The 12,438-nt window shown below is 37.8% G+C and overlaps 1 protein-coding gene across 1 annotated transcript in view; it reads left to right on the plus strand.

The window, feature by feature from the left end:
- The first annotated feature begins 2,594 nt into the window (after nt 1-2,594).
- Nucleotides 2,595-12,438, plus strand: part of Ubqln1 (ubiquilin 1) — a 45,042-nt gene continuing 35,198 nt past the window's right edge. Inside the window, exon 1 of the mRNA XM_026412470.2 lies at nt 2,595-3,017. Within this exon, the coding sequence (XP_026268255.1) occupies nt 2,832-3,017 (186 nt within the window). The 5' untranslated portion in view covers nt 2,595-2,831. The remainder of the gene's footprint in view (nt 3,018-12,438) is intronic.

The raw sequence follows: 12,438 nt of genomic DNA on the forward strand, positions 1-12,438 counted from the left end.
GAACTAGACCTGTGTGGTCACAAGAGAAATGGTCTAAGATAAGTTGTGCTACAAGTGAATTGTGCAAACAATTATAGTGGGAATTCAGAGGAAAATAAGATTCGATAGACATGGGCACTCAAGGAAAGTCTTAAAGAAGAGATAGCAATAATCTCTGCTAGATGAGGGGTGTAATATGAAAAGGTAAGAAAAGTATAACATAAAAGTGTTTCTAGAGATGGCAATAAACATCTTTGGAATGTAGTGTATCTAGAGAATAATGAGAGTGAGCTTGAAAGATGGCTTAGGAATTAGTAGCAGGAGACTATGATTCATAATAAGAAGCTTGGGCTTTATTTTCCAAGTAGTAGGGAGCTCATGATGGATTTTGAATGTAGGAGCAACATGAGGAATTCATGTTACTTATATTACTTGACACATAATTACATTGTATTGAAGTTATAATTCCTGGACACAGGATTAAAGTTTGTCAAAGGGTACTCAATGTTAATTCTTATTGTTTAAATCATTCTGTCGAGGAAAGATTCTTTTGTCATGCAAATAATAATGTAGTTAAGTTTTAACAATAGATTTTCTCAAAATGTGACCTGTATATTTGCAGATGGCTCTTACTGGCTTATGAGAGCCGACTGGTAAAACTTAAGGTGTTTTGAGGACTAGATAACCTCAACTTGGTAGCTCAAATTGATCATTCGAAAGTATTTATGTCACAGAAATTGGCAAATGCCATAAATCTTGTTTTTTGGAGAGCTGATTATTAAACATTTAACAGCACATCACTGGCTATCTTCACCCACCTCTCTCCTCCCACATTTAACTATCTTCTTAGGTTTTTTTTTTTTTTTTTTTTTTTTTTTTGATGTCAGAGAGTGAGTTTTGTTGTATCTTCACTTCAGTACTCCATTAATGGTTAAAGAGTAGATGAAAAACCTTCTGATTTTCTCCATACCAGCCATTTAATAAACAAAAATCATTTAGGGAAAAAACAAACATCAAGATCAGCAATTGGCAAACTATCCCTGTGGCCCACATTAGATTCTATAGAACAAATTCCAAATGATAGGTTGTACAATGGTGGTACTTTCTACCCCGAGAAGTAATGATTAGACATAACCGTTACATTTAGACATAACCGTTCAGCAAAGGACCTTGGGTTAACTCTTCATATTATTGAACAATGATGGCACAAAATTTTGGTGATGTCAGAGTATGTCTTTATTGCAGTTTATACGTCAGAACTTCTCTCTGACCCAGATTCCAAAGGGTTCTGGTAAAAGGTAGTGTTTATGGGACAGTATTTAATTCTACAGCAGGGCTGAATATACTTGCATATTTGGGTCAGGATTTACACTTGTGCAATACTGATTACAATAATATACTGTGTTCTCTATCTTTAACAAACAATGGGGTTGGAGGGTGTGGTTTAGTGATAAGAGTGCTTGCACGCTTGCCTGCGCTTGCCTGCTTGCCTGCCTCGCATGCTGGAGGTCCTGGGTTCAATCCCCAGAACCACAAAATACCCTAACAAAACACTCAGAAATGGTTAATATGTATGTATGTGTGTACATACACGCATACACACACACACTTATTTTTTCCCCCCAAATGATGGCATCCTTTCAAATGTACGACTCAGAAGTAACTTCCTATATACACTGAAGATAGTTTTTGAACAACCATCTTTGATATCACCTAAAGTCTGAAATGATGCAGTATCTTAATTTGATAGAATTCAAAAGGAACACTTCAGCTGTACTAAATTGTTCCAGTTGGGTGAGCACTCTTTGGGCACCCTGCTTCTTGGATACAGTGATCTGAGATTTGGAGATGTTCACACATGACTGTCAGCTGAGACTGTCAATAGGAGTTGCCTTGATCTTCTGACCAAACCGGTTTGACCCGAGAACTGAACGTTAGGGCCTTGAAGCAATGATTGGTTCATAGGCGTTCACTCCATTTTCCTTTATAATTAGTCCTTTCTCCTTCATTGACTTATCCTCCAAGTTCCACGCACAGAGCAGTTAGAACAAACATTTTAAAGCCTCCAACTAGGCAAACACCAACCATATTAACAACAAAATTCCTCGCTGCTATTTCATCATCAGACCCTCCTCGGTACTGTACGCAAGCAGGCAAGACTAGCACGCGGGAAAGGAAACTGAGCAGAGACTAGCAGTGGTATGAGGTGAGGAGGTGGGGAGACAACCTGGACCATGAGCGCGCAGGCGCATCCGCGCTCGCAGCGCCCAGTGGTCCAAGTCCCTTTCTAGTAATTTCGCTGGCCGTGATGTCATCCTGGTGCGCCGCACAGTGCCTCTTAGAAGACGCATTTTGTTTTTTGGTGACCGGAGTGAAAAAGAAAAAAAATGAACTGATCTGCCCTGCCCCAGTTTGCTTTTAATTCTCCAAGCTGGTCGCGCCTACACTTTGCACACTGGGACAAGGGAGGAAAAGGGGACGCAACTGGAGCTCGAAGCGGCGCCAGGCGAGGATGACTCGGCGACGCGGCCATCCGCGTTACCCGGCGTGCCCCGCGCGGCGCCGGCGGAGGGACGTGGGGGGAGGGGCGGGGGGAGGAAGCGGCTGCGGCTGCGGATGTCGCTGCGAACCAGCGGCGTCTGAACACTACGCTGCTGCGGAGCGCCCAATCCGGGCCTGCACCTGGAGCCCTCACCGAGCTCCGCGGCCCTTTGGCGGCCCGGCGCCGTTGCCACTTAGGCGCCGTGCCCTGCGTTCTCCGCTGCCCGGGCCAGTCGGCTCTGGCGTCTCCTGGCTCCCCCTTGCTCTCCCGCTCCCTCCTGCTCGCCTGAGTCACCGACGCCGCCGCCGCCATGGCCGAGAGTGGTGAAAGCGGCGGTCCTCCGGGCTCCCAGGACAGCGCTGCCGCGGCTGAGGGTGCCGGCGCCCCCGCGGCCGCTGCCGCTGCCTCTACGGAGCCCAAGATCATGAAAGTCACTGTAAAGACCCCGAAAGAGAAGGAGGAGTTCGCTGTGCCCGAGAACAGCTCGGTCCAGCAGGTGAGGCCGCCTGGGGCTCGGGCCGGGGTGGGGGTGGCGGCAAGATCTCCGCCCGCGATCGGAGGAGACGGTTTTGGAAGGGCCTGGGAGAGGGTCGTCCGCGGTTGTGCCCTCCGCCATTCTGGACCTCATCCCACATTAGAAATTGCTCAAGTTCGCGGGTTTGCTCCTTTGGACACCGCAGAGGTTTGTGGTGGGGCCGCGCGGCCTGCTTGTGGGACGCGCCGCCGTCGCTGCCGCTTGGCTCTGGGTCTTCCTCCTCTGGCATCCACCGACCCCCCAACCTCCTCCCCCAGCTCCCCGCCCTCAGCCACCTCCTCTCCACCTCCTCACAAAGGAAAGGAACCCGCCGCCTGGCTTCGGGCGGGGTGGAGGCTGGGCGGGGGTGAGGGTCCACTTTACCCTAGCTGCGGTTTTGTTTCATCAATAAAAAAGGGGCGGGGGTCTGCTCATTGTTTTACCTGTTGGCGGGTTAAGGCAGGTTTTAGGGTGAGGTGCACGTGTACGTTTATTCTGCGTTTTGAATGCTGAAATCTTTCTCATCTTCCCACCTTTTGTGAGAAAGCCATGACGTTTTCCAGCCGCATCTTAAAAAAAAGTACTAGGCTTAAGGAGAAAAAGTGAACGACTTTTCATTCATGATGACTTGCTGTTTCTTTTTTAGTATATCTGTCATCACTTAGATGGCAGTCATTGGGTAGGTTTTTTGATCTTAGAGGGACGATAGCCACGTTACTTGGATACTGGGGATGTAACCCAGTAAAAGAAAACAAAACTGGAGTTCATGGGGAATCTTACCAAATAATTTCCTGCTTGAACTTTGTTCAGGAATACAAATTTTGCAGTTAATTAAAAATCTTGGTGGAATTCAACACGTTGTTTCTAGTTTATTGTTTCCTGGAGTATTTTTAATAATTATTGAATAGATCCCTGACAGTATCAAATAATGTGAATAGTTAATTTGGAGAAGCAGTTAACAATCATTGAAATGCACCTTTAAGTTTTCTCCAGGGTTTATCTAACTCTAAAGGTGTGTTTTGTGAAGCAGGAGGGTGTGTAGCATCAATTGAGAGAAACTTTTGTCATCAACTGAGTCATCCTTTGTTTCCTAACTCTCTTACAAAATTTTTCCTTAATATTTTTATATTTTTCAACATACAGAAAAGTTGAAAGATTATACAGCTAACATCAATGTGTCTCTCACTGTCAATTAACATTTTCCTGTTTGTTTTATAACATAATTTATTAAATTCCATTTTATGTTTTTGAATACATTTAGAAATAAGTTGCAAATTATCAGCAGCAACCTTAACAGGCACTCCAACATTGTGTGTGTTATTCATTTCAACTTATACAGTTTTTTTTTTTTTTTTTTAAGGTAAATTTGACATGCAGTGGGATGCATGTGGTTGCCATTACATAAGTTTTTCACAAATGTTACAGCTGGGTCACTAAAGTCCTCAACAAAATGTAGAATTAATAATTGACTAGAAAGGGTTTTCTCTTGCCTTTGTCCAATCAGTTCAGTCACTTTCCCTTTCATCAGTCACATTTTTTATTTCATTTTCACCAGGGATTTGATTTGCCAGTTCTAGAACTTCACATAAGCAGTATTTACACATAGTATGTACTCTTTGAGTAAGGCTTTTTTTCACTCAGCATATTTTTAAGATTCATTCTTGTGTATATTAGTACTTTTATCTCTATATAGTTTTCCACTATATGAATGTATCATGATTTATCTACTGTGTAGGGCCACCTGTTTCCAGTTATTTCTGTTTAGTTACTATTAACAATCTTGTATGAGTTCTTTTGGTTAAATGTGCAGAAGTGGAATGACTAGGTGATAGGGCAGGCCTGTTTAGTTTTATAAGAAATGACTTTTTTTTTTTTTTAAGGCTTTTGTACTATTTTACAATCTCATCAGTGATATGTAGGTATTACCTTTGGTTCAGATCCCAGCTAACATTTGATATAATCAGTCTTTTGATTTAGCTATTTTAGTGGGTGTTAAATATTAAATTTTGAAGCATTTGAGTCTTTCTAGAGTTTCCATTTTAGGCCTCCACCATCCTGATTGCTTTTGGAATTTTACTGCAAAATATTAGAAATAGTCAATATTTTGTAAACAAAAAATTTATTTAGGTGAATATCTGTGAGGACATTTTTTTGCTTTTTGTGATGGTGAAATTAAAATCCTAAATTCTGTGGAACTTAATTATAAATTCTACAGGTATAGCTGAAGTGAATTTTCAGTAAAATTAAAGCCTTTTGAAGTAACTTTTTCTGATGTCAGTTAATAGTTTTAACCATTTGTTTCTGTTGAAGCAGAAAACATGATAAAAATTGAAGCTTACCACTGTACCAAGAACCTGAAGAAAAATTAAACTGTGGGCTTTGTTAAGGGAAGCATATACAGGAAAAGTGCAAGAAATAAGAAAATTAGTTTTCAGTTGATCTATTTGTACAGTTCTACTTGGAGCACAAGAAAAGATCTACCATTTTGAAATTTAAATTTTTCTTAAAAATGTTGAGTAGATATACCATGCTTGTTATATATTAAAGTTTGTCATTGAGGGAGCTGAGGGTGTAGCACAGTGGTAGTGTTGTAGCCTAACAATGTGTGTGGCTCTTCCTGGGGTCAATCTTTAGCACTGGAGAAAAAAGTTGTCATTGAAAAAGTTTATGTCTGACATTAAGATTCCTTTAAAAATACAATGATGGAGCAGGTGCTTAGCATGCTGTAGGTCTTGGGTTCAGTCCCCAGTAACAAACAAACAAAGAAATTGGCAAATATTTGATCTTGAAAATTCTTATCTGGGAGGGCAAGAGGATAAGTAAAAGATCACCAAATGATAATATTGAAGACCTATACTTTATTTCAGGAAAATCCTATTTTCTATCATTGAGATCTCTTTCAATAAATATTTCTATATAATGTATGTATATATATGTGTATATATATGTTATATGTATACACAAATGTTCTAACAATTGATCGAATGAAATCACATTAAACCTGGGTAGAAGCTGTGGTTTTAGCTAAATGGTAGAGCGCTTGCCTAGTATGTGTGAGGCACTGGGGTTTGATCCTCAGCAGTGCATAAAAATAAATAAATAAAGGTATTGTGGTCATCTACAACTAAAAAAAAAAAAATTAAAAAAATTCTTTGTTAAAAAACACCTGGGCAATTTGTCAAATAAGATGTAGTTGGCAGTTTATATTTGTATTTTTCCCTTGATTTCTTTTAAAAAAATTTTATTTATTTTTTCTTTCTAGTTACACAGGACAGTAGAACTATTCTGATATATTTATACAAGCATGGGATATATCTAATTCTAATTAGGATCTCAATCTTTGGATGTACACTGTGGTATATTTATATATGTACATTGGAGGGTTATATCAGATTCATTCCACTGTCTTTTTTATTCCTATCATCCCTACCTTCCCTTTCTTCCCCTTTGTCTACTCTACTGAATTTCTATCTCTTCCCCACTTATTGTAGGTTAACGTCACATATTAGTGAAAACATTCAACCTTTGATTTTTTTGGTATTGGCTTATTTCACTTAGTCATCAGATCCATCCACTTCCGGGCAAATGGCCTCAAGTCATTCTTTATGACTGAGTGTATTCCATTGTGTATATATACCACAATTTCTTTATCCATTAGATGGGTTAAATAAAATATTAAAATTATTTATTAATTTGACCTCTTTTTCCTTTTTTTGTGGTATTGAGAATTGAACACAGAACATTCCACATTCTAGGCAAGCATTCTTATCAATGTATCTTTAGTCCCTCTCCTTACTTTTTCAATATGGATGCTTGAAAGTTTAAAATTCTTGTTTGGCTTATGTTTTATTTTGACTGGACAGTGTCCTACCCAGAAGGTTGTTTTATCTAAGGAAGGTTGTTTTATCTAAGGAAAGTTGGTTTCTCTTTTGGGGATGTGTAGGGATTGAACTCAGGGCATTGCACATACCAGGCGGGTGCTCTACCACTGAGCTACAATCCTCAACCCTTTAAATTTTTTTTAAATTTTGAGATAGGGCCTTGATAAGCATCTTCCTGCCTTAGCCTCCTGAGTAGCTGGGATTGAACGTGTGCCACCATGCTCTGAGAGATCAGTGTTTTCTTGTTTTTTTTCTAATGAGTTGCTAAAAAACCTCTTTTGGAGATCGATTACTGCCCCCCCCCCCAAACAGTATAATTGAAGGATTCACATACCATTCAGTTCACCTTTTTAAAGTCAATATTTGACTTTTTTAAATTATTTTTTAGGACATTGACAGGATTGTAACAATCATCACCACAGTCAATTTGAGAACATTTTATTGTGTCCAAAAGAAACCTTGAACTCTCTAGCAACTCTAGTTCCACAATCCTTTTCCTCCCAGCCCTAGGGGACTGCTGATATATTTTTTGTCTATACATTTGTCTGTTTTGAACATTTGTTATAAACTGAATCATGCAGCCTTTTGTATTGGTTTCTTTGTTTCTTTAACACAAACTTTCAAGATTCATCCACATTGTAAATTCTATCAGTGCTTCCTTTTTATTGCCCAGTAAGATTTCATTGTATGAATTCTTACCATATTTTATTTTTTCATCACTTGATGGACATTTTTTCCCTACTTTCTGGCTATTATAAATGTTGCTTCTATGAATTCATATATAAATTTTTGTGTGGGCATGTGTTTCCATTTTTCTTGTGTATATACTAGGAGTGGAATTGCTGCTCTCTGTTCAACTTTTTCTTATTTAATATTTTTTTTAGTTGTAGATGGACACAGTATCTTTTTTATTTTTTTTAATGTGGTGCTGAGGATTGAACTCGGTGCCTCATACGTGCAAGGCAGGTGCTCTACCATTGAGCTACAGCCTCAGCTCTAGCCCATCTCTGTTTAACTTTTTGAGGAACTGCCAGACTGTTTTTCCCAAGTGGCTGTGTCATTTTACATTCCCACCAGCAATGCAAGAGGATTCCAATTACTACATGCTTGGTAATACTTGATATTGTCTTTCTGATTATAGCCATCCTAGTGGCTATGGAGTGACATCTCATTGTAATTACTTTGCCTTTTATTATTACTTGAGCAGTAGTTATTGTAGTCTGGGAGTCCTTAATACTCTTAGGAAAACTGTGAAGCTAAAACTATTTTCCTAATAGTGCTAAGATGTTACTTGTGTTTTTCAGTCTAATTCTCACAAAAATGAGCAGTGATCTGGTTGTTCCAGTGCACACCTGTAATCCCAGTAGCTCAGGAAGCTGAGGCAGAAAATGTTGAAAGATTGAGACAAGCTTTGGCAACTTAGTGAAAGAAAGAGCTGAGGTATAGCTCAATGGTAGAGTGCTCTTGGGTTCAATCCCCAGTACTGCCAAAACAAACAAAAATTAGCAATGTGCTTTGCCTAAAGCTTTAAGATATCGGATATTGCAACAGATAGGAAAACTTAGCTGTTATCTTTTATGAGACTAAAGTGATTTGCAAAAATTTAAGACGGTGCTACTCTCTTTAATAGGAAAATAAGCTACTTTTCAGAAGTTTATTTATATTAATATGTGATAGGCTTATTATTTTTAAATTACTATGTCAGAGGATTTTTCACTTTTAGAAGATTTTTAGTATAGTCAGTATCAGTAGATACAAAAAAACAAAACATAGGGCTCTGAATTTTTTAAATGGTGTCCTAAGAACAAAAATTGCTATATTTAATAAGTTGAAGACTGACTCCACTAAGCTGCCATTGTCTTGCTTAGAAACTATAGTAACCTACTGTCAGTTTCCCAATTTTTCTGTAACTCTCCCTCATTCATTCCCAAGTAATCTCTGAAAATTGTTCATTAGATCATGTGACATTCTGCATAAAACTAGTGAGTTTCCATTGATTATAGAATGTATCAAGTGGTGATAAGGCCCTGTGGGAGGGTTCTTGCCTCTTTTCCATTCTTTACTCTGATCCCTTCTTTCTTCTTCCTCATCTGGTTCACCATACTGACTTCATGGTTTTTTGACCTGTTACTGTGGTTTTTTTCCCTGCTTCAGGACTTAGGTACGAGTTGTTTTTGCTGTATGGCATGCCTCTGACTCTGCCACATCCCACTTATCCTTTAAATATCAGCACAGAGGTCAGTTTCTTAAGGAAGTATCCCTGATTGCCAGATTACATTAGGATCCCTTGTTATATTTTCTCACAGTACCTCGTTCTTTGTCATGATTTATCACAATTCAAAAACATATATTTATGTGATTAATGCTTCTTCTCTACTAGAAGGGGACTATGATTGTTAACATTGTGTTTCCAGAGCCTAGAACATAGTATGAACTTAGCAAATATTTATGAATGAATCTAGAACATTAGGCTCAATATGTTTTTAATAATAACTGTGAGTTATTGAAACTTTACTGAGTGTATGTAGCATGTACATAATCTCATGGCTTTAATTCTCTGTAAGTTTCATCTTAAACTGCTGTCCTTTAGCTCAGAACCCTCCAAGCACAATTCTTGACTGCCTCAGGATGTTCTTTCTTGTTCCTCTTTGTCTGGAGCTTTATTCTAGAACAGCCTTTCTTGGCTATAGAGATCCTGATCTAAACCATAGATACAGAAAATGATTTGAGTAATATTCATTTTCCTTAAAGATGGAATTATAACTAATACAATTTTAGATATAGGGGATATAAAAATGTAATTCTTCTCATAGCAATATGCTGGTAAATGTTTACCAACCAATTCTTCAGAGAAAGCAACATTGATTTGTAGTGTTTGCCAATTTTTAGGATGTAGATATTCTCATCCTGGTAGATTTAAAGCTACTGGTATTAACCTGGCTCACAAAATTTCCCCAAATTAAGGAGCATTTGCTTCCACAGTTGCCTTAGGGTAGAGGTCAGCAAACTGTGGTGGACCATGTCTTTCATGCTATTTACTTTACGTATTAAGTATGATTCCTTTCAGAATAGATCATGTGGCCCAGAGAGTGGAAAAATATTTACTCTCTAGCTCCATATAGAAAGTTTACTGGCCATGGCATTATAATTTACTATTCCAGATCTCACACTGTTCATCAAAACTCTTCTCATTGGAAATTTTTACTGTGACTTATGTCCATAGAAAAGCAGTGCATACATATGTAATTTTTTTAATTGCCACTTAGTAGAATTGCAATTATTTTTCATTGTGGCAAAATACACAAAATATAATTTATCATCTTTTTTTGCCATATACAGATTCCATTCTTTTTATTTATTCCTGGTGGTTATGTTCTAAATAGTATACCAACACACAGGAAGTTTATACATACTTTTGTGTATATGCCCATATATACCTGATCTTTCATGTATATAATCTTAAATACTAAAGTACAAATCATTGGTAAATTATTTTTATTTGTACATTGACAGCGTATATTTTGACATTATACAAATTTGTTGTATATTTTGACATTATACAAATTTGTTATTCTAATTAGATCCCGGTCTTGTAGTTGTACATGGTGTGGAGGTTTGCTGGCATATTTATATATGTACATAGGAAAGTTAGGTCAGATTCATTCCATTGTCTTTCTTATTCCTGCCCCTCCTTCCCTTCCCCTTTGTCTAATCCAGTGAACTTCTATTCCTCCTACTCCTTTGTTGTGTGTTAGTATCCACACATCAGAACTTTTGACCTTTGGTTTTTGGAATTGGCTTACTTCAAATAATAGTCTCCATATCTATCCATTTACCAGCAAATGTCGTAAAGCCATTCTTTTTCATGGCTGAGTAATATTCCATCATGTATATATATCACATTTTCATTATCCATTCATCTGTTGATTGAACTCGGACACTCAACCACTGAGCCACATCCCCAGCCCTATTTTGTATTTTATTTAAAGGCATGGTCTCAACTGAGTTGCTTAGTGCCTTGACATTGCTGAGACTGGCTTTGAACTCAGATTCTTCCTGCCTCAGCCTCCCAAGCTCCTGGGATTATAGGCATGTGCCACCATGCCTGGTTTATGCTGATGTTAAGTCCTCTGGTATATATCAAGGAGTGGCATTACTGGGTCAAATGGTGGTTCCATTCCAAATTTACCATCTTAATCATTTTCAAGTGTACAGTTCAGTGGCACTAAGAAATCTATATTATTTTGCAACTGTAACCACTATCTCGCCACTGAACTCTTCTCATCTTTCAGATTTAAAACTCTGTACTCACTAACAATAACTTCTCATTCTTCATTCTTTGTCAACCCCTGAAAACCACCATTCTACTTTCTGCTCCCTTCTTACCTTTTCCCTTTTATTCATTTTAGCCTTTTTTGGTGTTTTCTCTCAAATGTCACTCTTTTCTTCCCATTCTGGGCTATTGTGAATGTTGCTTAGCAAGGCATAAGGTATTCTTTTAAAATTTTAATTTCACAACAACTTAGGTTAGAGTATTATTAATTAACCCATTTTAAAAGTAAAGATAGAAGTTGATTATTTCTTACTGGAATACTTGGGACTAGAAGTGTTATAAATTTTGCATTTTTTTAAAAAAATTGGAATATGTTTATAGTTTTTACCAGTTGAACATCCCGGATCTGAAAATCGAATATCTATTTTGACAGATTGCTTGGTTTACTGGCTAAGCAGCTGCTATACAGAGGTCTGGACTTGGGTATAATGGTTTTGTTGTTTGTTGTTGTTGTTGTTGTTTTTTTTAACCTTTAAAGCTCTCTTCAGTTTTGTCAAAGGTTGTAGCTTATATGTTTAAAAATTCGGAGTGCAAAGAAAAAATAAATACACTATACATGCTATTATTGTAAGATTAGAATAAATTCAAGTGGGGCTGGGGTTGTGGCTCAGTGGTAGAGCACTTGCCTAATACATGTACTGTGTTCGATCCTGAGCACCACATAAAAATAAATAAATAAATAAAGCTATATTAAAAAATTCAAGTGATGTAGAAAAGTGTGTAATTAAAAGGCCCATTCAGAAAAAAAGAGCTAACTTTTTTTTTTAAAGCAATTCTGTCTGGAATGGTGTTTTTTTCTATATTCACACATAATTTTTATTTATTCCTGTTAAGCAAGTGGGAACACGACCCACACTCTCTTTTAACTTTTTATTTGTGTTACCTTGCAATTAACTTAGTACTTGTTTACATGTTTTATTTGCATATTGATATTTTGAGAAAGGGAAAAGGAGCTTTGCCATGTTTATTACTTATTTTAAGTAAATTGTAAGATGGTTGGCATTTTGGAGGAAGCACGAACCTTGGAATTTGAGAAATTTGACTTTGAGTTTAACTCCTCTGAACTTCATTGGCTGTGGTTTTAATGTGGTGTAATTCTTGATTCGCTAAATGATTTCAAGAGATAATATGCATAAAGTACCTGGCTCAGAGTTTATACTTTATCTCTTCTGGTCTTTCCCTCAATACC

The sequence above is a fragment of the Urocitellus parryii genome, chromosome 4 (assembly GCF_045843805.1).
Source record: "Urocitellus parryii isolate mUroPar1 chromosome 4, mUroPar1.hap1, whole genome shotgun sequence".
Taxonomy (NCBI): domain Eukaryota; kingdom Metazoa; phylum Chordata; class Mammalia; order Rodentia; family Sciuridae; genus Urocitellus; species Urocitellus parryii.